At 47.3% G+C, this 27,348-nt stretch overlaps 1 protein-coding gene across 6 annotated transcripts in view; it reads left to right on the forward strand.

The window, feature by feature from the left end:
* Nucleotides 1-24,521, forward strand: part of CAPN13 (calpain 13) — a 106,430-nt gene extending 81,909 nt beyond the window's left edge. For 3 of the 6 annotated variants that reach the window (XM_061432928.1, XM_061432926.1, XM_061432929.1), the window contains 4 exons: nt 1,362-1,490; nt 2,522-2,577; nt 3,142-3,199; nt 9,136-13,436. In XM_061432928.1, coding sequence (XP_061288912.1) covers nt 1,362-1,490; nt 2,522-2,577; nt 3,142-3,168 — 212 coding nt within the window. In that variant the 3' untranslated portion in view covers nt 3,169-3,199; nt 9,136-13,436. The other 3 variants (XM_061432924.1, XM_061432923.1, XM_061432927.1) reach the window with 3 other exon arrangements.
* Nucleotides 24,522-27,348: the final 2,827 nt, after the last annotated feature.

Raw genomic sequence — 27,348 nt, forward strand, 5'->3', positions numbered from 1 at the left:
TGAGCACCTGCTCCCTGCCCCTCCCCCCACTTCCCCCTTTCTCCTTCCTCTTCCGCTTATAAAAATATGTGTTTATTTGGCTGCATGGAGCCTTAGTTGCAGGAAATGGGCTTAGTTGCCCCACAGCATGTGGGATCCTAGTTCCTCGACCAGGGATCAAACCCACATCCCCTGCATTGGAAGGGGGATTCTTAACCACTGGCCCACCAGGGAAGTCCCTCCCCTCCCTTAATTCTTCACAGCAGAGGGTTGTGTTTCTCACACTTAAGGTTGAGAAGAAGCCCCTGGGGGCTTATGGAAGCAGGGAATGTTGAGCCTCACCACCCACCCCAAGGTACTGACTCAGGAGGACTAGGCTGGGACTTGAGAACCGGCATCTCTACCAAGTTCCCAAGTGAGGCCAAAGCTCCTGGTCTGGGGATCACACTTTGAGAACCACTGAATGGCCAGTGGAAGTTGAAACCTTTAAAGGAGACCTCACCCATGACTCCAGAATAATAAAAGGGAGAAAGAAAATAGATGGAATTCAACTGAAAAGCTTGCAGGGGCCAGCAGGTAACTGAAGAGGGCCATGGAGCTGATGTGATTTGCGGGGGCAGTTTGAGAATGTACAAGCTGCAGGCATGTCCTATCTAAAGGCCTTCGTATTCACATTTTATTAATTCTGCAGGAGAAACCAACGTGTCTTATACTGTGAGGGGCCCGAAGGCTACCAGCCTTGTCCCCATGATGGATGGTCCGGTTTACAGGGTTCTCGTAGCTCACTGGGGTGCATAGACCCCCACCGGATTTTCAGTCTGCCCTTGTCGGTTCTGTGGTCGGTGCCTCCCTGGAGCTTATAGCTAGACACATAAGATCACAAGACCCAAAGAGGGCAAGGCAGCTCTGTCCTGCCCACCTGCTGCTCTGAGGACCAGCCTCATCCCTGGATGACCAACCTAGGACTAAGCCCCTTCTCCAGGAACCGCATATGAGACCACACACGGTCCAGGACTAGGCGAGGAGGGCTGTTGGAGAGGGTCACCAGCAGAGGGAGGCCTGACAAGGTGGGGCTGGGAGCAAACTTTTCACGTGTCCTGGCAGCTCCCATCCCCCACAGGAACTATCAGATGATTGTCAAGGGTCAGGAGTGTTTTGAGTTGGCCTCTGGCCAAACTCTAAAACAGTATTGTTGGGGCCTGGAAGCTAACATTCTGAAGAGTCAAAAGTACACAGAAGAGGAGTGGACTGGCCGCTGAGCCAGGTGGAGGAGGGGATGGTGGTGAAAGGCCACGTGGTCTCCGCACAGGTGTTTCTGATCTCCCGAGGTGGAGGACCACACCCGTTCCTCCCTGCTCACCAGCTCCCCAACTGTGTCCCAGACTTCCTCGCAGGGATCTCCATCACCAGCGAGCTGCTGGACCTCATGAAACTCCGGTACAGCGACAGCACTGGCAGGGTCAGCTTCCCCAGCCTGGTCTGCTTGCTGATGCGGCTGGAAGCCATGGCAAGTAAGTGTCACCCGGAGACCATCACGCTGAACAGAGAACACAGCAGAGGACCAGGAATGCACTCTGGCTCCAGGCCTGGGCAAGGCCTCAGTAGCGGGATGGGCTGGAGTCCTGCAGAGGAGCCCTCATCCTGAGGGGCAGAGCCAACATCAGCCTAGGTGACCGTGTAGCTGTCCTGAGACCCCAGCCTCCCTTCTGCATCCTTTTCTCCCCAGGACATTCCACATCCCAGATCGTTTATTTCCTCTTCACCCTTCTCAGCACCTTTCTCACTCAGGAACAAGGTTAAGTTACCATGGCCCTGCCTCCAGATTGTTTACGGTTCAAACCTAGTCTTTAGTCATGCAGTAAATGGCTTGATCTCTGCTGAAGGATTTCACAAATGGTGTCTTGGTGGGTGCAGGAGGTCCCCCCAAGGCCTCAGAAATCCAGCTTTGTAGGCCAGAGTTTTGGACACTTTTTAGCAGCATACCCCTTTGTTTGAAATGAAATTTCACATGAAACCCCAAACCACAATAGAGCTGCAAACGGAGCTGTGGTGGCTGAGTTGAAGTGGGGTCTGGCCTCCACTCGCATCATTCCACACCCCCCCCAACTTCCTCACCCCACCACGTGGTCCTTAAACCCCATAGCTCTAGCCCCACACCTCTGTACTAGGCAGTTAACAGGACAGAGAGAACAGAGCCCTGGGAGGGTAAAGGAGAAGCCAGAGGCATAATCTTGCTCCAGATTTTTCAAGGGCAGAGCTCTTGAAATACCTCCTAAGACAAGACCTCTGCATCTCTATGGCCAAGAATAGAGGGTCTGAAGTGCAGAGAAGCTAGAGAAGGGAGGGGCGAGGTGGGCAGAGCAGTCAGGGAGCTTTTTTGAGAGCTGAGCCTTGAGCTGTCTCACGGGTGTGGAGTTTAACTGGGAAGAGAAGCGGAGAGGAGGCCAAGCGCAGCCTGTGGCTTCTCACGGGATCAACACGCTGGCTTTCCTCTCATGTGGGCCCAGGCCCGCCCTGATCCCTCCCCTCCTCTCTACCCTAGAAGCTTTCCAGAACCTCTCCAAGGATGGAAAAGGACTCTACCTGACAGAAATGGAGGTGAGGTGCCTTCCCCTCCCAGAGACAGGACACAGCCCTGGCCACCTCTCCTCACCCGAGTCCAGGGGGCATTTCCCTCCCTGAAGCCATTGAACAGTCTGTCAAAGGCCAGCCAAGCTGCCGGCCCCCCTGCCTCCAATTACTGCCTTTATATATTGCTAGCTGCCAAGGCTGCTTTAGGATCTTGGCAGACAGATTTTATTTTTTTCCAATAGCTTAATAAAGCAGAGGATTATGTGGGAGTCATAAATCCAGGAGGGAACTAAAGAACACCTGCTGAGCTCACTGTACATTAAACTGACTCCCAGTGAGTTTTAGAGAGAGCCTCCTGGCCCAGCCAGCTGGTCGACCTCAGCTGTCCCTCTCAGTGCCCGGCTCTTCAGGGAGTAGCAGATGACAGTGTTGTAACAGGGGGCTGAGACCTCCCGCTTGGGTGGGAATTAACTGGAAAGAGTTGATGAGACTAGACTGGGATCTTTCAAAGGAAGAGGAAACCATTTGCCCCGCTCTGTGTTAAGCTAACAAGTTTAAAGATTGGTTGTAATAGGGATGTTTATTTCTCAGTGGATGAACCTGGTGATGTACAACTGAAGCCAGGAGAAGAACAGGCAACAGAGCCCAGGTAAGACATGGCAGCTTTGGAATCATTTCCTCCCAAGGGCTCAATGTGTCTTTCCTTCCAAGAACTACACACAAGACTCTCTCCCTGGGGGCAGCCTCCCCATAGATTACAGAGCCCTCATCTGTGTGAGTCAAGGCTTACAAGATGCTTGGCCTGTGAATTTCAAAGCCAATACTGCAGATTTCATCCAAGTCTCATGTACATTGATAAAGAGTGTGGCCTGGAAGTTATGAGTGAGGAATTTAGAATTTTTTTTCACTTATTTGTATTAAGATATAGTTGACGTTTAACACTGTGTTCATTTTAGACATACAACATAATCATTTGATATATGTGTGTATTGTGAAATGATTACCATGACAAGTTCAGTTAATATCTATCACCTGACATAGTTACATTTTTTCTTGTGATAAAAACTTTTACAATTTACGCTGTTAATAACTTTCAAATATACAGCACAGTATTGCTAATGATAGTCACCATGCTGGATGTTACATCCCCAAAACTTATAACTGGAAGTCTGCATGTGACACCTTCACCCATTTTGACCACTCCCTCACCTTCCTCCTGTGGTAACTACCACTCTGTTGTCTGTATCTATTTATTTATTTTTTTTTTATTAGTTTCCACATGCAAATGAAGTTATACAATGTGTGTCTCTCTCTGACTTACTTCACTTAGCATAATCACCCTCAAGTTTCATCCATGTTGTCACAAATGGCAGAGACACCACAACGGGCTGAATAATATTCTGTTGTATGTATATATAAATATGTATACCACATTTTCTTTATCCATTCATTCACTGATGAACACTTAGATTATTTCTGAGTCTTGGCCATTGTAAATAATGCTACAGTGAATATGAGGGTGCCTATATCTTTTCAAGTTAGTGGTTTTTTTCCCTTTGGATAAATGCCTAGGAGTGGAATCATTAGATCCTGTGGTAGTTCTGGTAGTTCTATTATTAATTTTTTTCAGTTTAGTGACTGTTTATAGAACAGCTCCTATATGGCTATGTGCTGGACTCCAGGGATTCAAAGATTAAGAAAATTCACATGGCTTCCACCCTTAGTTCCTCACTATCTAGTGGGAGAGATAGTCTTGTAAATAGGAAACTGTGCTGTTATATACAAGATTCAGTGAATGAGGCTTGGGTCCTCTGTGGATACTAAGAGCAGATGCTTCAGATGATTTCTGCTTTGGACAAGGTGATATGCTTGAGGGACACCCATATGGAGATCTCGCATGGACAGCTAAACACACAGGTCTCTGGGGAAATCAAACTTGATCCTTGCCTTGGAGGGTCTTGCTGCGAAATGAAAGAGACAGAAATGTAAATATAATAGATCAGTTACTATACTCTGTAGAGAAGGCTAACACAGAGGTTCACGCAAAGATGACAGTACAGCTAACTTGGCCTGCAAGTTGTGATGTCTCTCTAGGAGACAGCCCAGGAAGTGAGTCTTGAATGATTCAGAGTTGTTATCCAGAGTTGTGGGTAGTTGTTGAGGTCAGCGTTCACATGGAATTCTTTGGATAGACTGAGCAAAGCTTCAAGTCACAAAGACATTACCAGCTGGGGAGCCAGTGAATGATATGCAGGCAGCGGGTCATGGGAGGTTCTCTTCTGAGGGCAAGACACACAGTTTACAGTCTACCTTGATGCAAGTAAAAGGTGGCATGCTGTCCCCACTCAAGTGAGGGGTGTTTTTTGATGGTCCTAGGAGTCAGTTCAATGTCCTGTGGAGAGCAGACACCCAGAGCCTATTACTCATTTTTAAGGAATCTCCATACTGTTTTCCATAGTGGCTGTACCAATTTACATCCCCCCAACAGTGCACAAGGGTTCCCTTTCTCCACTTCTTCATCAACACTTGTCTTTTTGATAGTAAATGTGAGGTGGTCATTCTACAAGGTGTGCAGTGATGTCTCATTATGGTTTTGATTTGTATTTCTCTAATAATTAGAAATGTTGAGCATCTGTTCATGTGCCTATTAGTCATCTGTATGCCTTGTTTGGAAAAACGTCTATTCAAGTCTTCGGCCTATTTTTTTTATGGGACTGAGTTCTTTATATAGAGTTGTATGAACTGTTTATACACTTTGGATATAAACTCCTTGTCAGTCACAGCATTTACAAACATTTTTCCCAATTCACAGGTTGTCTCTTCATTTTGTTGATGGTTTCCTTTGCTGTGCAAAAGCACTTATTATTGTTTTTATTTCCTTTGCCTTAGGAGACTGATCCAAGAAAATACTTTTATGATTTATAGCAAAGAGCATTCTGCCTATGTTCTCCTCTCAGAATTTAACATGAGGGAGTGTTCAAATCTCATTGTTTTACGTGTGATTGCGCAGTTTTCCCAGTGCTGCCTGTTGAAGAGTCTGTCTCCTTTCCGTTGTATATTCTAGCCTCCTTTGTCATAGGTTAATTAACTATAGTTATATGTATTTATTTCTGGGCCCTCAGTTCTGTTCCATTATCTATGTGGCTGTTTTCATGCCAGTACTATGCCGTTTTGATTATTGTAGCTTTGTATTATTGTGTAAAATCTGGAAAGGTTATACTTCTAGCTTTGTTCTTTTTCCTCAGCATTGCTTTAGCAATTTAGAGTCTTTCATGGTTCCATGTAAGTTTTAGGATTATTTGTTATGCTTCTGTGAAAACTGTTCTTGGTAGTTTGATAGGAATTGCATTAAATCTGTAGATTGTTTTGGGCGGTACGGTCATTTTAATAATGTTAAGTATTTTAATACAAGAGCATGGAATATCTTTCCATTTCTTTGAATCATCTTCAATTTCCTTCATCTCACCAACATTTTTCATTGTCTATCTTTTTTGTTTTAGTCATCCTGGAGGGTATGAAGTGGTATCTCATTAAGGTTTTGACTTACAGTTTCCTGATAGCTTGTGGTATTGAGTATCTTTTTTTTGTCTACTAGCCATTTGTATATCTTCTTTTGAGAAATGTCTATTCAAACCCTTTGTTTAATATTGGGTTATTTATTATTTTGTTGCTGAGTTGTAAGATACACACACACATATATACATACATACATTCTTGTTACCAGTCCCTTATCATATATGTGATTTGCAAAATTTTCTCCCATTCTGTAGGTTGTCTTTTAAGTTTCTTGATGGTATCATTTTCAGAATTTTATCAAGTCTAACTTATCTGTTTTTCTTTTGTCAATACCAAATACAGCCTTTGGTATTGTATCTAAGAAATCATTGCCTAACTTAAGATCATGAATTTACTCCTGTGTTTTTCCCCTAAGAGTTTTATAGTTTAACTCTTACATTTTGGTCTTTGCCCCATTTCGAGGTAGTTTTTGTGTACGGTGTGATGTAGTGGGTCCATCTTCATTCCTTTCCTGCCAGAAGCTTCGCCAGGCAAGCCTGGATGTACTCCCATTGTGAGAATACTTCTGTCCCTCTCACTCATCTTCAGCCCATCTGCCCTCCTCTGACTTACTAAACTGCTGTATTAAAAGCAATCAGACAATTCCTCTTCCTTCCCTCCCGTCACATCTGTTTCTTTTGAACAAAGCACACACTTCCGTTGTCACACTGGGGGCACTGTTTAAAGTTGTTTGAAATATTGAATTCTTTTTTTAAATGTTAAATATTTGGCTCTGCTGGGTCTTAGTTGCAGCGTGTAGAATCTAGTTCCCTGACCAGGGATTGAACCTGGGCCCCCTACTTTGGAAGCATGGAGTCTGCCACTGGACCCCCAGAGAAGTCCCCCCAAATATTGAATTCTTACTTTAAATAATGCTTTAAATACTCATGCTTTGGTATATGGTCCTTGGATATCTGAGGCTATGATGATCTGAACTGATTGCAGAGTCTAGAGGTTTCATACATGCTAGTCACACCCGCTAACAGTTTGTCTAACTGATGTCATCTATATTCATGTTGATCTACAGTCAATATGGCAGTAAAGTGCCTTACTCTAACAAAGTTAGTATTTAGAACAACTTCCCACTACACATAAATAACGTGTCTCAAGGGATGGGCCACCTCCTCCTACTCTGCATGAAGGTGAAATATGAGCAGCAGAGGCCCAGGTCCTGCTGATTTACCAACAGCCATTTTCACAAGAGTGGGTCTACTTCCATCCTAATAAATCCCGTCTCTCCTGCCTTCAGACCAGAGAAATTCTTTTTGAGAGGTAGGAATTTGCATTTGCCTCCACTGATAGGAAATCTCCCCACCTCCTTTAGCAAACATGCACCCGGTGATTACAGGCACCTTTCACACCTAGGGTGTCCACCTTGCCAGAGCTGACCTTTAAAGAGAAATGTATCAAACTGGGATGATAACGTGAACACTCCAAGGGCATAAACCAAGCAGGAGAAAGAGCTGGAATTCAGGAAACAGGAGGCTCAACACCAGATCCATCACTGGCTAGGGAACTCCAGAGTCCAGGGCTGTACAGCTAAATGGGAGAGCCAGAAACCCAGCAGAAATCAGGAAGAGCGATCTTTGGGGAAAAAGGATCTGCCTGCAATGCAGGAGACCCAGGTTCATTCCCTGAGTCGGGATTGAAAAGGGACATTTTCAGCCTAGAAAAGGGAAGTTTTATCTAATCTGACTCTTTGCAACCTCATGGAGTGTAGCCTGCCAGGCTCTTCTGTCCATGGGGATTCTCCAGGCAAGAATGCTGGAGTGGGTTGCCATGCCCCCCTTCAGGAGATCTTCCCAACCCAGGAATCAAACCTAGGTCTCCCACATTGCAGGCGGATTCTTTACCATCTGAGACACCAGGGAAGCCCCAATCTAATCACTTATTCATGGGTAAAATAGTATTCAGAAGGACTTTGAATTTCTGCTGGAGGGTTTTGGAAGAATTATTAGGATAATGACATAGACCAAACAGATTTTTAAAATGAGGTAATTATTAATTCCTAGAAGAACAAAGAATTCTAGAAGAAAGCAAATGGAGTTTTTCTTCACTCAGCAGAGAATTGTACATACATAATTGTAATAAAATAAAAATGGAATATTGATTTAATAAAATATGTGACACAAATATATTATAGAAAGGAAGGAGAGAAGATACAGGCACAAAAGTGGGTTAAGAACACCTCAGCTTCATCTTCCATCACGAGATGTCAGTAGGCATTTAAAATTGGTAAGTCAAGGGGGTAACCATATAAAATATTATTTAGAAGTAAGGAGTTCAGAAGAAAGAGTTACGAGAGAGGAATTCCATATAGGAGTGGGGCAGGGGACTGCTGTTCTTTCTTCCTGCTTTGTATGAATGTCTTGAATTTTTTTAATGTATCTTGGGCTGGACTTTTATGAAAGTAAATAAGAAAACTAGCATATAATAATAAATAAATAAAATAAATAATCTGAGAAACAGAGTTTAAGACTCAAGAGAAGAGGAGGGAGGTGGAGAGCAGAGTTGAGACTGTTTCTTTACCTCGTGGACAGGAAAGTAGGTTGTTAGAGTTGTAGAAAAAATGTCCATGCAAGAACATCACTTGAATCTAGGAGATAAGCCCTTGAGAAAAGCCACTGTTCCCTGGGAGTCCTCTGGACAGAGGAGAGTTGCCCCTGTTCTCAGCCCTTCAGTCCTGTCCGTGGGGTCATAGGAACATCTGCTCCCCAGCTTTCCCTCCACTCTGCTGCAGGTACTCTGGAGCTAAAGGGGCAGTGGTTTGCATTCAGACAGGGCAGAGTAGGGTGGGTAGGGTGCATCTGGAGAATTTTGAAGAATGAAGTAGAGTCACTGCCGTCCACTGGAACCAAGGGTGTGATGGAGCTCGGCCAGCCTCGCCAGCACGTGGTACACTCTGTTGCCTGGTGGTCCTGAGAGTAGATCTGTGGGAAGGGGGCCTGCCTCTGCAGTCACTCAAAGAAAGGAAAAGCTTCTTTACTCACCCTGGGCCTTCTGTGTTTGAATGTCTGTGTCTTTCCCTAGGATGAGAATCTGGCTCTTGTTCCATTGGGCTGTGCTGCCCCCCTGGGTGATATACATCAAAGCCTGCCCTGCCTAGATGCAGTCAAAGCTGCTTTCAAGGAGCCTGGGCCGGGTCCTCAGCTGGGTCAAGCTCTGGTTCGCCCAAGGTCATAAAACAGGTTATCTGAATATTTCAGGACACCAACCTGGAATCCCAAGAGAAAGAAGCAGAAGATGTTCCCTTGTGGGAAAGCAGGGGAAAAGCCGCATCTCGGTCCCCTCCCACCAACCCAGTCATTTCTCAGTCTGTCCAGCCACAGGATGCTGTGCGTGACATGGGAGTGGATCAGTGGGTGTCTGCAGAATTAATCATACTCTCTGATATCTGAATCCTGACTGTTTCACAGCCAGATGGCAAAATAAAACATGGTTCCCATAAAGGTCTTCAACTTCATGACGAGTAAGATCTTAGTTCTGGATGAAAAATACCTTTGGGGAAGGGGAAATCCAACCAGCAAGGCAAGCACCTCCCTCCCTCCTAATCTGTAAAGTCATCAGATAGTTCCAAAAGATCACGACCCACCAGAGTACAGAAGAGATTCCAGAGTGACCAGGCCAGACCTCACTCAGGAGAACTGGCATTTGAGAACTCATTCCTGGATGCATCTCTCCGGTGAGGGAATACTTGCAAATGTGTGTGTCAAGAATAGGAAGGCAGGAACCTTCCAGAGTGTGACTTTTCTGAGAAGAAACAATCAAAATGTCGGTGGCATGGGCAAGCGTGTGTCATCATGCAAATACCCACACTCAGGAACTAGGTTAGCATTTGGACGCGGATGTGTCCTGATCAAGGAACAAACACACAGCCAACTAACTGCCTCTCACAGGGGCTGCTGCTAAGGGTGTGCAGTCATTTCAGTAGCACAGCAGGGTGAGACACGCAGCATAGCCTGGGCCACATCATGTGGGTCCTTGCCCTGTGCTTGGCTAACCAGGATAGATGGCCATGGTTAGCAGCCTGGGCTTCAGAGGTAGACAGAGCTAATGCCTGAAGACCCCAAGTCCTAGGCTGTTATGCAAAACAATGAGTCCTGACCAATCAAGACAGACTGTTTTAAAATAAAAGGAGAAAGTTCAAAAAAAAAAAAATGAATGAGCTATTTTGGCAGGACTCAGAGATGACCTTCACCTACCTGTGCTTTCAGGTAGAAAGTCCAACACGCCTGCACACTTTGTTGAACCAAACACCTGGACTGAAACCCAACTTCGCCTGGGGAGCCCTCAAGTGGAGGAGCAGGAAGAACAGTCTTGCTTCCCCAGAGCCGGGGGTGACCCTAGTGAGGATGGACATCTGAAAGTGCACACACACACACACACACACACACACACACACACCAGGGAAGCCCAGCCCTAGAGAACAGCACACACCCACCCACCCACCCACCCACCAGGGAAGCCCAGCCCCAGAGAACAGTTCCATATGCAAGCCCACTGATCAGGGAAGACATCAGTCTTGCTTCTCCCTGGAACAGAACCAGTTTGCTTTGAGCACTTGCTCCTCACCCCCTCCAGGCAGAGGCAGGATTGCAGTGGAGCAGCACAGCACATGTATGCCCCTTCCCTCCCTAACTCCTATGCCCCATCAGGGCCCTGACCCCCAGGACAGAGTCCACAAGGTCCTTAGATGATAACCAACTCAGTCCAGTGATGGGTTTCCCAATCTCAAGAACATGAGCCTCACATTCAATTCACTTGTGTTTTAAATTAAGAATGGAGACACTATAACTTATCCAATGTAAACATTTAAAGCCTTAAGTTTCATATAATAGCCAATTAGGAGGCGAGGCTGGGAACAGGGAAAGGGGAGAGGCTGTGGAATAGAAGTAAGGTTAGGTGGGAGGGAGGAACAGAGAGTGCAGCAGGCAGCATCAAGCAAGTGTAAAACAGGAGCCGCTCAAGGTGTCTTACGAAGGAGGAGTTTAACACAGGGAGCGAGTTGCTCACAAAGCTGTTGGATCAGCTGGAGGAGCACAGGCCAGAGAAAGAAAGAAAGTGAAGTCGCTCGGTCCTATCCGACTCTGTGCGACCTCACGGACTGTAGTCCACCAGGCCCTCTATCCTTGGAATTTTCCAGGCAAGAGTACTGGAGTGTGTTGCCACTTCCTTCTCCAGGGGATCTTCCTGACCCAGAGATCGAACCCGGGCATCCCGCATTGCGGGCAGATGCTTTACAGTCTGAGCCACCAGCGAAGTCCTAGGCCAGAGAAGATCGCCACTAAGTCCCAGGTTCACCACCAAGAGAGAACGATGAAGCTGCTACCTCCACCCTCACCAGACATTATAGGGAGTGGCCAGAAATGGTCACGGCTGCCTGTAGCCCTAAGCGGGTGAATTTCTGGACAAAATTTCACAACTTCTGAAGCCCACGTGTCTGCCCACCCTGCCCAGAGGCAGAATAAGGCTTCTGCCTCTCTGCTGCCTTCCAAATCTTAAGTGCAGAGGAAAGAGAAAAATGTGGGGAGAGGGAACAACAAGCAGATGGAGATGGAGAGCTGGGGCGGTGGGGGGAGGATGATTCAGACAGACAGGGAGAGGACAGATGAGGCATGCAGGGAGCAATACAGACAAATAAGATGGGAGAGACCAGTGACAAGAGATTAAAACAGAAGGAGGAAGGCTGAGGTCTATGGGTGTTGATGGGAGTGGAGGCCATAGAGCCCAATCATTCAAAATCTGTTGCCGGTGGAAATGCTGACTTACGATGCCAATCAGGTTGTGCCTCTCAGACTTCATTGTGCATAAAAGTCACCTGGAATAACTTTTATAACAAGCTTTAGAAATTCTGATCCAGAAAGTCTGACACTAGACTAGTCTGTGAATCTGCTTTTTTTTTTTTTTTAAAGCTCAAGGGCTTCCCTTGTGGCTCAGAGGGTAAAGAATCCACCTGCAGTGTGGGAGACCTGGGTTCAGTACCTGGATTGGAAAGATTCCCTGGAGGAGGGCATGGCAACCCACTCTAGTATTCTTGCCTGGAGAATCCCCATGGACAGAGGAGCCTGGTGGGCTGCAGTCCACAAGGTCACAAAGAGTTGGAGACAACTGAGTGACTAAGCACAGCAAGTGATGCCTGTGGTCCTTGGATGACTTAGGAATCACTAAGGAATCACCTAGGAATCACTGCTTTTGCAGCTCCACTGAGTGGTGAAATGCTCTGGGCTGCAGCAACCAGGGCGGCTGTGAAATGCCTGATGAATCCAAGCTTAAGTTCTGCTCTGGTCAGAGGCCTCTTGCCATGCTTCCCCACCCCCAGCCCCTCACTGCTGCTTAGAATATCTGAGATCCCTCTCACCACCTCCAAGCTCACTGCTCCCCTCCTTCCTACTCCCTGAGAACTGATGTCCTAGTTGATTTTTACCTCTAAACAAGCTCATTAAGCAATAATCCTAGAAGAATCCATCACTCTGACAAGGTTGTTGATTAACCATCCCCCAGCAGAGCCTAAAGTGCTTAATATCCAGGCGGAGTGGTCAGTAATGAGTCAAGCGGCAGCACTGGCCTGGTTCTGAGCAGATGGATGCGAGGTGAGCAGTTGGGCCAACTTTGCAGCCTGGTGGAGGTCAGTGGAGAGGAAGGTGGACGGTCTCCAGGCTGCCCAGGCTGCAGCAAGTTCTAGACCCTTCTAGCCAGATTCTAGGCCATTCTTTCTGAGACCACTGAATGCCCCCAGAGGGTATATAAGGATATGAACAACTCTGGACAACAGACAGGAGAAGGACCACTTGAAAGGGGCTGGACCCAGAGACGTAATTCCCCAACCTTTCAGCTCTGCCAACTATCTAATTGCCTGAGTAAGAGAAGAGACAGGCAAAACGATAAAATGACTGCCTTCCTGAGATCAATTTCAAGTCCAGACTGTTATGTCTTTCTTTTTCTCCCCATAGTTAGACTCTTGTTTTAAACACCCCTCTGTTCCCTTAAAAGATTTGCTTTCTGTGCGTGGAAGTGCCTTGGACCGAGCAGGATGTGGCAAAACACTGCCCCCTGGAGGTCACAGTTGTTACAGCTTCAAAGCATCCGCCTCCCAGAGGTTCCTTCGAACTCAAGCCTCCAGTGTGGGCTCAGTGGCAGTCTCCAGCCAGCCTGGCCGTTGCTGCCATCTAGGCTGCCCTGTGTGCACAATTGCCCCATCACCTGCCTGACTCCATCTCATTTCTGCCCCCCCCTTTTTGCATAACGACTGCATGACATTGGTAAATACTCTTGACCAAGGGGAAGGGAACTGATCCCCCCACCCCCGAGCTGTGCAGCTCTGATGGGATCACTGACGTGCCATGTCATCCTGTGTCTTTAGATATTTCCAATTCTGTCCAGGCACAAAGAGAAAATAGCATAGAGTGAGTGCCAGTAGTGTTGAGAGAATGAATGGCTGAGCTTGTGTAGCGTGAATACAGGGGGCATGGCAGAGTGGACAGAGCACTGGGCAAGTCCTCTGGAGTCTCAGGTTCAAGTCTTGGTGCTGCCTCCATCCAGCTGTGTGTGCTCTGAGGACGTCCCTGTCTGGACTTCCTTCTTTAAAATGAAGGGGCTGAACTTGGAGATGTCTAAGGTCCCTTCCATGGCACACACTCGGGGGAGCCAAAGCCTAAGGATTCTAAGTCACAGTCATCATTTGCTGCTGCTGCTGCTAAGTCGCTTCAGTCGTGGCCGACTCTGTGCGACCCCATAGACAGCATTAAGGGGAAGCAATTAGTCAGGAAAAACAAGCCCCAAGGGCACCCCACTCCAGTACTCTTGCCTGGAAAATCCCATGGACAGAGGAGCCTGATAGGCTGCAGTCCACGGGGTCTTGAAGAGTCAGACACGACTGAGCGACTTCACTTTCACTTTTCACTTTCACGCATTGGAGAAGGAAATGGCAACCCACTCCAGTGTTCTTGCCTGGAGAATCCCAGGGACGGGGGAGCCTGGTGGGCTGCCGTCTCTGGGGTTGCACAGAGTCGGACACAACTGAAGCGACTTAGCAGCAGCAGCAATGTGGCAGCAACAGCTCTCCAGCGTGGGCTCAGTGGGAGTCTCCAGCCAGCCTGGCCATTGCTGCCGTCTAAGCTGTCCTGTCTGTAGAGAGAGACCCACTCTCTAGGGAAATAAACAGGACTCTTTTCCTTTGACCTGGGAGTTGCTGTTCCTTTTACGATGTTTTCAATGACAGAAGTTCAAAATCCCCTTCACTGTATATTATAGCATAAGGAATATGGTCAATAATATTGTAATAATTTTGTATGGGAACAGATGGTTACTAGACTTACTGTGATCATTTCGTAATGTATGCAAATGTCAAATCATTTTGTAGCTCGCCTGAAAATAATAAAATATTTAACATCAACTATATTTCAATTAAAAAAAATTTTTTTAAACTGTATGCATGAGATGAATAAACAGTGCTCCTCCATTCAGCCAGAATTGGTCTTTAGCTTTGACCTTGCTCTGGAAATGTGGAATCCAGGCCACAGTGCAGCCGGGGCTGGTGGTGGTGCAGTGACACCTAGTGGCCATTTCCACTAATCACAGCCCAGCTCAGCTTCTCTGTACCTGAGAAAATCCCATCCTTTCCGTGGCTGAAAGGGCTGCATTAACTCTGAGTGAATGCAAGTAATGCAGGGCCCTGGGTTGTAATCTCAGTCTTGCAAATGCCTCTCTGTCTGACCACCTTCAATATCTTCAAATGGGATTTTGGCCCTTATGTGCTTCCCTTCCAACTGCCTTGCTCTCTGGACCACCATGACTAGGACATGTAGTCAGGGATCTTCGGTCCATGCAGAGGGCAGGATGTCCCTACTGGGAAGGCACAGCCCAGAGTTCACCACTAGGACCCTGGGGTCCCACCAATGTGATCATGCACGGTCCTGCCACACCCACCTCCAACACAGCCTTGAGACAAGAGCACATGGCCAGAACATTGACCACAGATATTCCATCCAAGGCTTGCCTCCATCCTGGCTACCAGCTGCTGAGGTGGGAAAAAGTAACAGAACCAGTCAGAAGAAAGCATCATTGAGCCAGCTTCCAATGGGTTGGGTGGGGAGGGGAACTTCACCTGCTAGTCCCCAGTTTGGGTACCAGAATCTTGCCCTATTGATGGGATCTGTGGGGTTCATGTAGACCTAAAGAACAATGTAAATGGGTTCTTTTTAACACAGTCCTCCCTTTACTGACACCTGCACAAGCTGCATAGAGGAGAAAGAGGGCTGTGTACGGAAGCTTCCAAACCTCCCCCTAGGCACTCACAGTCTTTTGGCACGGCTAAGGACACACAGGCTGAGCTTTCAGGGTCTTTCCTGAGTCACACATTCTTCTTACCCTGGAAGAACTGTGCTCCCTTCCTCGAGCCACAGCCCTCATCACTAGTTTCTGGTCCTTATTTATGAGTCTTTCTCCTAGTGTAATCTTTGAGAGCTACATGATTTCTGCAGAGGACTGTGATACTTTTCTTTATGGCTGTGTTCACGTCACCGTCACTCCCTACAGCTTCCCCTAGACTGTCCCTGAGAAGCGTACAGTGGTAACACCCAAGAACCCCTTGAAGAAGGAAGTGAGTCTTTCAGATTGGGGATACGATTTCCAGAGTCACCACAGCTTCTGGTGGTATGTGGTCATTTTCCCCTGCCTGTTAAATAGTGTATGTAAAAATACTTTTACACACAGAGAGAGCACACGAGCTATCATTTTTAAATACCTACTCTATATTCGCCAGGGTCCATTCAGGAGACAAAAACCATACCAGCTGTTTGAATAGGGAAATTTTAATACAAAGAATTATTGACTAGTGAAAGATAATTAACTATTAAAAGGGGCAATAGAAGACTCTAGGGAATAGAGGAATAGAAAATGCAGGAAGCAGCTGATGCTTCTAAGGATGAAGGAGATTACCCAACAATGAGAGAAATAAATTGGGTGAGATCCAGTCCTCCCACTGGATGGTAAAGATGTTCATGTCCTGCCAACTGGAGGACACCTGTGGGGGGCCTTGCTGGGTGAGAGATTCCAGTTGCTGCTGGCAGTCACCTTGCAGGAAGAAAAAGGCACCCTGGAGCCAGCAGGGGCACTCTGTGTGCCGTACAGTGTCCCTCTGGCTCCCTCTGCTGACAAAGCCTAACATTACACCAGCTGGCTTTACTTTCTTGGGCTCCAAAATCACTGCAGATGGTGACTGCAGCCATGAAATCAAAAGACGCTTGCTCCTTGGAAGAAAAGCTATGACAAACCTAGACAGCATATTAAAAAGCAGAGACATTATTTTTCTGACAAAGGTCCATCTAGTCAAAGCTATGGTTTTTCCATTAGTCATGTATGGATGTGAGAGTTGGACTATAAAGAAAGCTGAATGCCAAAGAATTGATGCTTTTGAACTGTGATGTTGGAGAAGACTCTTGAGAGTCCCTTGGACAGCAAGGAGATCCAACCAGTCCATCCTTAAGGAAATCAGTGCTGAATACTCATTGGAAGGACTGATGCTGAAGCTGAAACTCCAATACTTTGGCCACCTGATGGGAAGAACTGACTCATTTGAAAAGACCCTGATGCTGGGAAAGATTGAAAGCAAGAGGAGAATGGGGCGGCAGGGGAAGAAATGGTTGGATGGCATTATTGACTCGATGGACATGAGTTTGAGTAAGCTCCAGGAGTTGGTGATGGACAGGGAAGCTTGCGTGCTGCAGTCCATGGGGTCACAAAGAGTTCGACACAACTGAGTGAATGAACTGAACTAAACTGAACACCAGCTGGCAGAGAAGAAACCAGGGTCCAATTGCAGTATTACAAAGCAGAGGAAAGAAGCGTGAATTTGGAGTTGAAAGGCAACAAATTGATAATAGGTCCACCTGCCAGGCCTGGTGTTATGCATTTCCCTAATGACTCTCATATACTCTCAAGAAGCACAATTCTTTGAAATAGTTACTAGAATTCCCATTTTAATGTTAAGTAGATTCTGAAAGTTAGAAGTAATCCGAGAAGGATACACAGCTAATACACGTGGCTGAGCTGATGCTTAAAGTGCTGTGCTTGTGACTCTAGAGTCCGGGTTCCTACCCCAAGCTAACAGTGCCTCTCTCTGTGAAGGATGAAGGACAGTGAGATCCTTCCTCCCCCTTCCTCCTCCATGAACTCACATGAACCTTCCCAGCATTGCTTCTTGGACTCTCCTCCTTGGAGAGGCCAGTGGTGAGGCAGATGCCTTGGGGTGCCCTAAGGCAGTGGTTTCTAAACCAAAATCACCGGGAACAGCTTGGTGCAAATAGAGGCTCCTGGCCTTCTCTGCAGACCCCAATTTAACAGTTGGGAACAGGAGTAGGGCTGGAGTTTGCATTTAACAAACTCCCCAGAAATCTTGATGTGCCCATAAAGGAGCGCCAACTGCTCCACTGTGCTAGAAGAGCAAGTGAGAAGCTGCCTGGCCTTTGCTGGGGGGAAGGGACTTCACACTAACAAGCTCCTCTCAGCCCCAGCACCCCGCAGCAAGGTCAATGCTGCTGCCTGATTTGGAAATGAAAATCAGATGGGGCACATGGATCTGTTTCATGGGTGATAAAGTTGTAATGGCTCTAATGGAGGCCTAATTAATTCCTGTTTGCCAGCTGGAAAATTGGAAGGTGGGCTCCATGACCCCTGGCCCCCTTTAGATATATTTTCTGGACAGGAGGTATTTCCAAGCTAGAGCCGGCTGGGCAATCCCACCTGGGTCAAGAATAAGAGCCAGCCACCGTGTGCTAGGAGCTGTGCCCCGTTGTCTCCAACCCTGGAACCTGCTGGCAAGGATTAACACCACAACAAGGAAACTGGGGGTCTGCCCAAGGCCTCATGGGGCGGAGCTGAAATTCAGGCACACATGAGACTTACTCTAAAGCTGTGTGCATGGCTTGGGAGAGGAACTGGCTCCTGCCTCAGAGCCCCTGCTTGGGGGGCAGCCAAACCCTAGTAGGCTGGGGGTTATGTGCTCATGGTCATCAAGAAGTTAATGTCTTTCATTTGGTGGGGGATTTTAGCATCTATAATACAACTCAGGAAATGGGCATCATGTGCTATTATCTTGATCCTTCAGAGAGGAGCTAAAGCAGAGGATATGGGGGAGGGGTGCTCCCTGACCAAAGTGCTTAATTCTGAGTCCCCCTCCATGTTCACACCTGTCCTCCCTGCCAAACCCCCTCCCCTTCGAGAGGATCCAGAGCTTCTCTGGGGGAGGCACATGATGCTCAAACAATTAGGAGCTCAGCTTCCAAACAGATCGGGTTCCAGTTCTCACTCTGATTTTGCTTGCTGTGTGACCTTGGAAAGTTACTTAACTTCTCTGAACCTTGCTGCCCTCTATTTAATGGAGAAACTAAATCTCCACCTGAACGGGTGTTGTAAGATTAAGTCAAATGACACAAGTAATGTTTCTGGCCACATAAATAGCAATACCACTCTATATGAGTTATTAGGTAACTTGCATGAGATAACTCATGTAAAGCATTTTTTGCTTGGTAAGAACTCAGGCCCTTCTTTTCCTCACACTCTTCAGTTTCATTTCCTTCCCTGTGACTGCCAGGTGGCAGCATGGGGCCGTATATGGAGCCCTCTTTCTCACTTGCAGAATGGGAGTGCTGGCAAGGCCCCTTGGTTGACAATAACCACAGATTGTTTATGGAGCTCTTACCATGCTGGGCGCATGTCACAAACCCTTCCTTTAACCTGGGTAGGTTCATATCGGGGGGAGGTTCAGTTACCTGCCTTGGACAGGGGAGGGATGATGGACTCTGGCAGGCAGGATCCATAAGGGTGCAGAGCCTAGAATCAAATAATCCCCTGCTGGCAGCTGGGGCACTTGCCCACTGTGGTTGGTGGCCTCCTGGTGGGTTGCAGGAGCCCCACATGGTGGATAAGGACAGTGGGGCCCCAGGAGGGAGGGAGTGACCCAAAGCCAGAGGCCTGACCCCAGGCAGGCACCCTTTCCTGCAGGGCCCAGTCTCCAGGGAGGGTCCCATTGGCCAGGGCCCCCACTGCCCTGGGACTCAGCCTGGGCTCTCTGAGGGGGAGCTGGGAACCCCAGGAAAGCAAGCACCCGACGTCCTGCTGTCGGCTTCTGCTCATCCAACAGGACCTCTTCTGATCCCCAAGTAATCTTCGCCTCCAAGAGCCACAGTGATTTGTGGATAACTTCCTCCAAATCTCCCTTGGCTAATCCTCCCTAGACTGAACCCTTTAGTGATTGCATTTGGGCTGGTGGCCTCTAATCCCTTGGGCATCAAATATTCCTGGGAAGGCACATGGGCAGCCGTGTGTCCTGCTGGGGCCCAGCAGCCTGCGGATCTGAGCTGGGCACACCTGGGACCGCCAGCTTGTCCCTGAGTCAGCCTCTGTTTCTCCCTCCTTCAAGTCTCACTGGGCAGGAGGTCAGGGAAAAGTCCGGGCCTGTGTGCAGCAGTACCTGGACAGGGCAGCTGGCTGGCAGCCAAGGAGCTGGGTCCCCGGTCTCCACACCGAGTGATTCTCAGAAGGATGTTCTTGTCTGAAGTCAGGGCCTCAGTTTCTTCCTCTCGTAAATGGGGGTAAAATTAGTCTTGCCTCATAAGGATGAGGATTTATGAAGGTAACATATTTAATGACCTTAAGGCAGAGCCTGGAAACTAACATGCCATCATAGCTGGCTAGCTGTGGTTAACCTACAGTGTCTCCCTGCCACCCCCACCCCTCAGTGACAGCCACGGCTCTCCCCTGTTGCCCACCTCTAGAGACGTGGACCCTAGAACACCAGCTCCTCACACAGGTTTAGTGCAGTGGTGGGAGAGCCACTGTGGGCTGTGTGGGGTCTGGGGGCTCCAGGAATGGCCCCAGTTTCGGTGCTGGGGGAGACCAAAGACCTACAGCTCTGAGAAGGTGCACCCACCGCAGGAGAGTTGCCCGGTGCAGCCACGGCCAGGCTCGGGGACTCAAGCTCTTGCGGCATGAAGGAGCCCAGGGCCAGGGAGGCTGGCAGGCTTCAGTGGGGCAGCTGGGCATTCCTGACAGGGGTGGTCCAGCCCACTGGACAGACAGGATGGTCCCAGACACTGCACAGGCAGAGGGATGCTTCAGGGGCAGCTCCACGAACTGGATAAATTAATCTTTTTTTTTTTAGATTTTTTAAAAAAATGTGATCAATTTTTCTAAAGTCTTTATTCAATTTGTTATGACATTGTTTCTGATTTGTTTTTGTGTTTTTTTTTGGCCACAAAGCATGTGAGCTTAGCTCTCCAACTAGAGGTGGAACCTGCACCCCCTCCTCATTGGAAGCCAAAGTCTTAATCACTGGACTTCCAGGGAAGTCCCTAAATAACTGAGTCTTTGAGATGCAGTTGCAGTACTTCCTCACCAGCAAGTCAGCAGGTGGCCCTGCCCCTAAGAAGGAGATAAGATTGGCTCAGACTCTCTGTGGGGGTTTAGCTCCGTCTGGGAGACGTTAGCTCTGTCCTGACCCCCATCTCTGCACTTGCCACCACCACTCTGGGCTCACAGTTATGTCCTTGTCTCTCCCAGGTGTGGGCCTCATCACATAATCCTGTTTCCCTTCCCTCTGTCCATACTCTACTGAAAAACTAAAATAAAAACTAAGCTGTCTCACACTCTTCAGGATAGAGAGTTCTAGACCTTGCCTGGGGTCCTGCCTGCTTAACCCAAAGCATAGAAGCTTGCCCTTGGCCAGCCAGGAGCCACCTCCTGCCAGGGAGACCCCTGCCCACCCTAGCCCAGCTACTTTCAATGTTAGCTTCCTCCGTGGCCCAGAGGCAGAGCCCCGCATCCTGACAGCCCATGTGTTACATACGTGTTCCTAGGAGTGTGTCTTATTGACAGTGTCTGAAATCTCACTACTCTCTCAGCCTAGAAGTCCTCACCTCTGTTCACTTGAGTTCCTCCAAGGAGCCTGGCACATAAGGAGGCAAGGAATACAATGACTGCGACTGCGTGTTTTGCAACCCCATGGACTATAGCCTGCCAGGCTCCTCTGTCCATGGGATTTCCCAGGCAAGAATACTGGAGTGAGTTGCCGTTTCCTGCTCCAGGGGATCTTCTCAACCCAGGGGATCTTCTCAAACTGGCAACTCCTGCCTTATCTCCTGCACTGCAGGTAGATCCTTTACCACTGAGCCAGCGGGAAAGCCCCATAAAGCACACTACCATTTGTGTAAACATGAGTGGAAAAAGAATAAAAGTATTTTCTTATAATTGCGTATAATATTTCTAATAAGATAACAAGAAACTTGTCTCACTGGCTTTCTGTAGACAGAACAAGGTAGTAGGGAAATAGAAATGGGAGGCAGATTTGTTTATTGTACAGTCTTTTGAATTTTGAACCATGTGAAATATATCCTAGCCGAAACTTAAAATTGTTTTAATTGAAGTATACTTGGTTTACAGCATTGTGCTAATTTCTGCTGCACAGCAAAGTGACTCAGTTGTACATGTATATACATTCTCTCTTCCTATATTCTTTCCCATTATGGCTTATCATAGGATACTGAATATAGTTTCCTGTGCTGTACAGTAGGATCTTGGTGCTTATCCATTCTACATATAAGAGCTTGCATCTGCTAACCTCAACCTCCCCCTCCATCCCTCCCCCAGCTCCTTCCCCCTTGGCAACCGTAAGTCTGTTCTCTGCATGCGTGAGTCTGTTTCTGGTTCATAGATAGGATCCTTTGTGTCATGTTTTAAATTCCACATATAAGTGATATCATATGGTATTTGTCTTTCTCTTTCTGACTTACTTCACTTAGTATGATAACCTCGAGTTGCATCCATGTTGCTGCAATTGGCATTATTTTATTCTTTTTATTGCTGAGTAGTAATCCATTGTGTATAAATACTATATCTTCTTTATCCATTCATCTGTGAGGGGACATTTATGTGTTTCCATGTCTTGGCTATTGTAAATATTGCTGCTATGAACATAGGGGTGCATGTATCTTTTTGGATTAGTTTTGTCTGGATATATTCCCAGGAGTGGGATGCTGGATCACATGGTAATTCTATTTTTAGTTTTCTAAGGAAACTCCCTACTGTTCCCCATAGTGGTTGTACCAATTTACACTCCCACCAACAGTGTAGGAGGGTTCCCTTTTCTCCACACCCCCTCTGACATTTGTTATTTGTAGAGTTTTTAACGATGGCCATTCTGACTGGTGTGTGGTGGTACCTCTCTGTAGCAAAACTTACATTTAAAAATACACATAAGAAAAAGAACAAAAAGAAACCAGTTGCAGGAGGCAGAAACAAAGACATATTAGTCTCTTACTTTAGCTATGCATAGAGTGATTTGCACTCTCAAAGATTCCAAAGTGAAAATAAAAGTTCTATTTTTAAAGATTTTCTAACATTGCTCAATAAAGTAAGCATCTGGACTTTTAAATGCAAAAGATCAGTCAGATTTCTGGCTCCCACTTAGAGTGCAGAGCTCTGCAAAGCGCATTGCTCTCACCCTTACCCCCCAAAAGTGCCAAATAATTTACAAAATGACACCTTTTCATGAACTCATCAGAGAACTGTGATGGAAGGCAATAAACTAAGCTGAAATCTAAGGAAAAGCAGGCACCACCAAGGAGAGACGGGACACAGGTCCTCGATTACCTGTTATGGAATTGTACACCATATAAGCTGGAAGGAAGAATCCAACCAAACTTTTGAATGAGATGTTAAAAGCCACGTGTGGGGCCTGTGTGGATGTATAGCCCCCTTGAGAGCTGCAGACTTCAGGGAAATCCACACCCGCTTACAGGCCCTTCTCGTGGGACACACTTGATGCTCACAAGAAAGATGGGGTGAGGGTGAGCAACCTGGGCAGACCTATCTCTTGATTCAGGTCTGGGTAAAGGGAACAGTGCTTTCAGAGAAGCACAGAGTTCCGTGCAGATCCTTCTCCCTATATCCTTTATGGAAAAATACATATATAACCACTGGGGAAAGGAGAGTGCCTTAGGGCACAGGATCCATGGCAGCTGGGAGAAGAGTAAATTGCTCAATCCTGGGGGAGAGGGGTAAAACTACACTCAGACCAGAAGTCCCCTGCCGATGGGGGAGGGACAGAATCGCTGAACTGTCCCCCCTCCCAGGCACAGCACCTGCCCAAGCTGAGACCAAAGGAGAACAGCAGAGGCTGCCCCCGACCCCCACCCCGACCCAACAAATATTGAGTAACAACAGCAATACATTACTGGGGGAGAATCAAGAGGGTGAAGAGAAATTTTCCCTAAGAGATAGGTGCAAAGGGAAGCCCTAAAGGGAGGACTTAACAATTCACCTCATGTTGATCTGTCTGTTTAGTGCCATTCCAATAAAACTCTAGGCAAAAGTTGTTCATAGAAATTGACACACTAAAGCCAACATTTATATGCAAAGGCAAAGGAACTTGAAGAGCCAAACCAATTTCAAAGAAGAAGAGCAAAATTGGAGGAATCACATTATCTGACTTGAAGACTTACTAGACTTTCTATAAAGCTACAGTCATCAGGGTAGTATGGTTTTGGAGGGAAATGTATACAAATAGATATTAATAATACTACTGTATAATAATATATTTATATTAATGTATATAAGTATATATGTGTAAAATATATGCAAATAAATATATGATATATATTTTGTATATATGTTTACTTCTGTAGAAATGTATTTTATGTAATGTATATTTATATATTAAAATATATTTTATATGTATTATATATATATATATATCCATCAATGGTACAGAAGAAATAACCCAAAAATAGATCCACATATTTAGTCAACTGGTTTTTTGCAAAAGTACAAAGACAATTCACTGGAGAAAGGATGTTCTTTTTAATAAATGATGAGAAAAGAATTAAATATCCAAAACACACAAAAAATTAAGAAACAAACTTTAAGCCATATGTCCCACCCTATACGAAAATTACCTCAAAGTGAATCTGTGCATGTGCTCAGTCGTGCTGGACTCTTGGCGACCCCAAGGACTGCAGCCCACCAGGCTCCTGTGTCCATGGAATTTCCCAGGTGAGAATACTGGGATGGGTTGCCATTTCCTCCTCCAGGGGATCTTCCTGACCCAGGGATCGAACCCACATCTCTTGTCTCCTGTATTGGCAGGTGGATTCTTTACCCCTGCACACCTGGGAAGTCCTCAAAGTGGATCTAAATGTGCGTAAATGTCGTACCTAAGATTGTAAAACTGCTGGAAGGAACGTAGAAGGAAAACTCTGTGACTTCAGCCACCTGGACCTTACGCCTGGAAGCTGTGCAAGACACAGCTGCAGAGGCCTGAGTTGTGTTTCCCCGTTTCCTACTTCCCTGGTTTTCCTGGCGACATTTACTTCCTACAGATGTTTGCAGGTTGTTGGTTATTTCCAAGTAAATGCAGAACTGAAGGTGGGTGTTCATCCTTGGAACAGTTCGTCTCGCTGTTTCTCTAACTTGCCCTGCCATCCTGAACCTGGCTTCAGCTTTCTCACCGCCCACTCAGCTTTGGGTCAGCTGTGAGCCTGGTTTGCCAACTCCACTGAAGCCAGAGAGCAAACTGTTCACTCCAGCCCCTCACCCTGGCAGGTGCCCCTTGGGCCTTCTCTCCTGCCCTCGGTCAATTTTCTTCCTACTCAGTATGTGCTAGTGAAGTTGGAAGAGAAAAAAAATAAACGCCCAAACCCACAATTTCTTCACTGTGGGTTTGGTCATTTATTCAGTTTTGTTTATTCCTTCTGTCTGTCTGCCTATTTATCCATCATGTTAACTAGGCCTGAGTTAACCACAGAGTCTCAGAATTGTAGTTGTTGAACCAAGGGTCTGCCTTTCTGTGTGTGTGTGCACGTGTGTGGATGTTTGTGTGTATGTGCATGGGTGTGTTTATACAGAAGAAGTGTGGAAGTGAATAGGAATGAGAAACTCTTTTTCTTCCCCTGGAGGGAAAGAGCCAGAAATTACATCCGTTCAAAAATATCCTGCCTCTCTCACAGATAAATATAGCGACATGGGTGGATGTGTCACCGAATAAAACTCTCAAAACAAATCCGGGAAGAATCACTTGAAGAGGCTGCCACTGCTGGCTCTGTCCTGCGGTTCCTCTGTCCCCCATCTCCTGACCCCACGCTCCCCACAGCAATCAGGAGGGAGAGCGAGGAGGGAGGTCTGTGCCTGGTTTCCCCCAGCATTCTGGCCAAGGGGAGGGGTAGCAGGAGCAATGATGCTCCTTCAGGGGTTTCTGGTCAGAGGGGCTCGGTCGCCAGATGTCCCCTCACCACCACAGGGAAGAGTTTGAGAGACCACTTCTCTCCATGACAAAACAGCAGGGCAGCCCCACAGAGACGTATTTACCAAGTGCGGTGGCTGGAACTAAGGACCCGTGACTCGGACTCAAGGGCACCATTAAAACCATTTGGCCACCAGCACGGCAGAGACACCTACAGCCAGAATGGACATTGCCAGAGGGAAGGCGCAGTCATCCTAGCACTGCATGCCAGCTGAGACTCAGCCCCACTTAGAGGCACATGCAGCCAGTCCTTCCAGCAGCCCTATGAAGGGGGCATCATCATCCCATTTTTCAGATGGGGAGACTGAGGACAGGAGTGATTCAGTGATTGATCCAGGGTCCTGTGGCAGGTCATGGCAGAGCTGGGCACCGTCTCTTCTGAGAGTGTCAGGGAGGCCACCCTGCCACCATGTACAGAAGGGTAGAAGCTGTAGTGGCCCCCAGTCCAGCCTGGCCCATCAGTAGAAGCCTCTACAGCTGGGTCACTGAAGGGGCTGCACCAGCATCCCAAGCCCTGCGGGAACAGAGTTGTCGTGGGTCTTCAAGGAGGAAGGATAGAGCCATTTTGCAGTTGTGAGCTTCTTGCTACCTAACACTCACCTCACCTCCTGTCTCAGCCTGGACTCCTTACTGTCCAGAGCCTCAAGTATCTGTCGGTCCACCTCTGCCTTAGGCCTGGGACACCTCTCTTACCTGGCCAAGAAACAGCACCTTAGGCCAGCTCTGAGCTCCAATAAATAAGTTTCTTGACATCTTTTGGACCTGGGGAGTCAGACCAACCTGGATTCAAATACTGCCTCTGCCACTCCCCAGCTCTGTAGCCTCGGGAAAAGCAATGCCTTATTTATTAGTTTCTTATTGCTGCCGAAACAAAAGTCCACAAACTTAGTGCCTTAAACAATCTTACAGTTCTGAGGAAAGGTGCCAAAATCGGTCTCACTGGGTTAAAATCAAGGTGTCTGCAGGGCTGTGCTCCTTCTGACTCGGAGGGAGAATCCAATTCCTTGCCTTTTCCAGCTTCTAGAAGCTTCCTGCATTCCTTGGCTCATTGCCCTGCATCACTTGGACCACTGTGTCCATCACTACATCGCTCTCTGACTCTAACGCTCCTCCTTCACTCTTATAAGGATCCTTGTGATAACATAGTGTCCCTCTAGATACTCCAGGACAGTCTCACCATCCCCGAATCCTTAATCACAGCCCAAGCCCCTTTGTCATTTATGGGAACCTCGCCACAGGTTTTGTGCATTAGGGCATGGCCATCTCAGGCAGGGGTGGGGAACATTACTCAGCCTGCTACACCTCACTTTCCTCATTTGTAAACTGAGGTTGCTAATCTGCACCTCCCAAGTCTGCCGGGACGGAGAAGGCGATGGCACCCCACTCCAGTACTTTTGCCTAGAAAATCCCATGGATGGAGGAGCCTGGTGGGCTGCAGTCCATGGGGTCACTAAGAGTCGGACACAACTGAGCGACTTCACTTTCACTTTTCACTTTCATGCATTGGAGAAGGAAATGGCAACCCACTCCAGTGTTCTTGTCTGGAGAATTCCAGGGATGGGGGAGCCTGGTGGGCTGCCGTCTATGGGGTCGCACAGAGTCGGACATGACTGAAGTGACAGCAGCAGCAGCAAGTCTGCTGTGAGGACCAGTTACATTACAAAATACTCTGCCTTGTACCTGGCACAAAGTTTAAAATGAGGTCCTGAAAAAACACTCTTTGCCCCCGCCCCCATCATCTTTCTCTGGAATCTACGGTGCCTGTCCCCAGGCTGACTCTCTGTGGGGACTTCACGAATCCCTGTGGAAATAAAACATGGGGGTGATGAATGGCTCTGACCTCCCAAATGCCGAGGCAGGGCTGTTTGCAAATTTAAAGGTTTCTAGGCAGCAGGAGGAAGAATGTGAGCAGAAACGTGGAACGGTATGTGCAGGGACATAAATTCCAAGGG

Source organism: Bos javanicus, chromosome 11, assembly GCF_032452875.1.
Source record: "Bos javanicus breed banteng chromosome 11, ARS-OSU_banteng_1.0, whole genome shotgun sequence".
NCBI classification, from domain to species: Eukaryota; Metazoa; Chordata; class Mammalia; order Artiodactyla; family Bovidae; genus Bos; species Bos javanicus.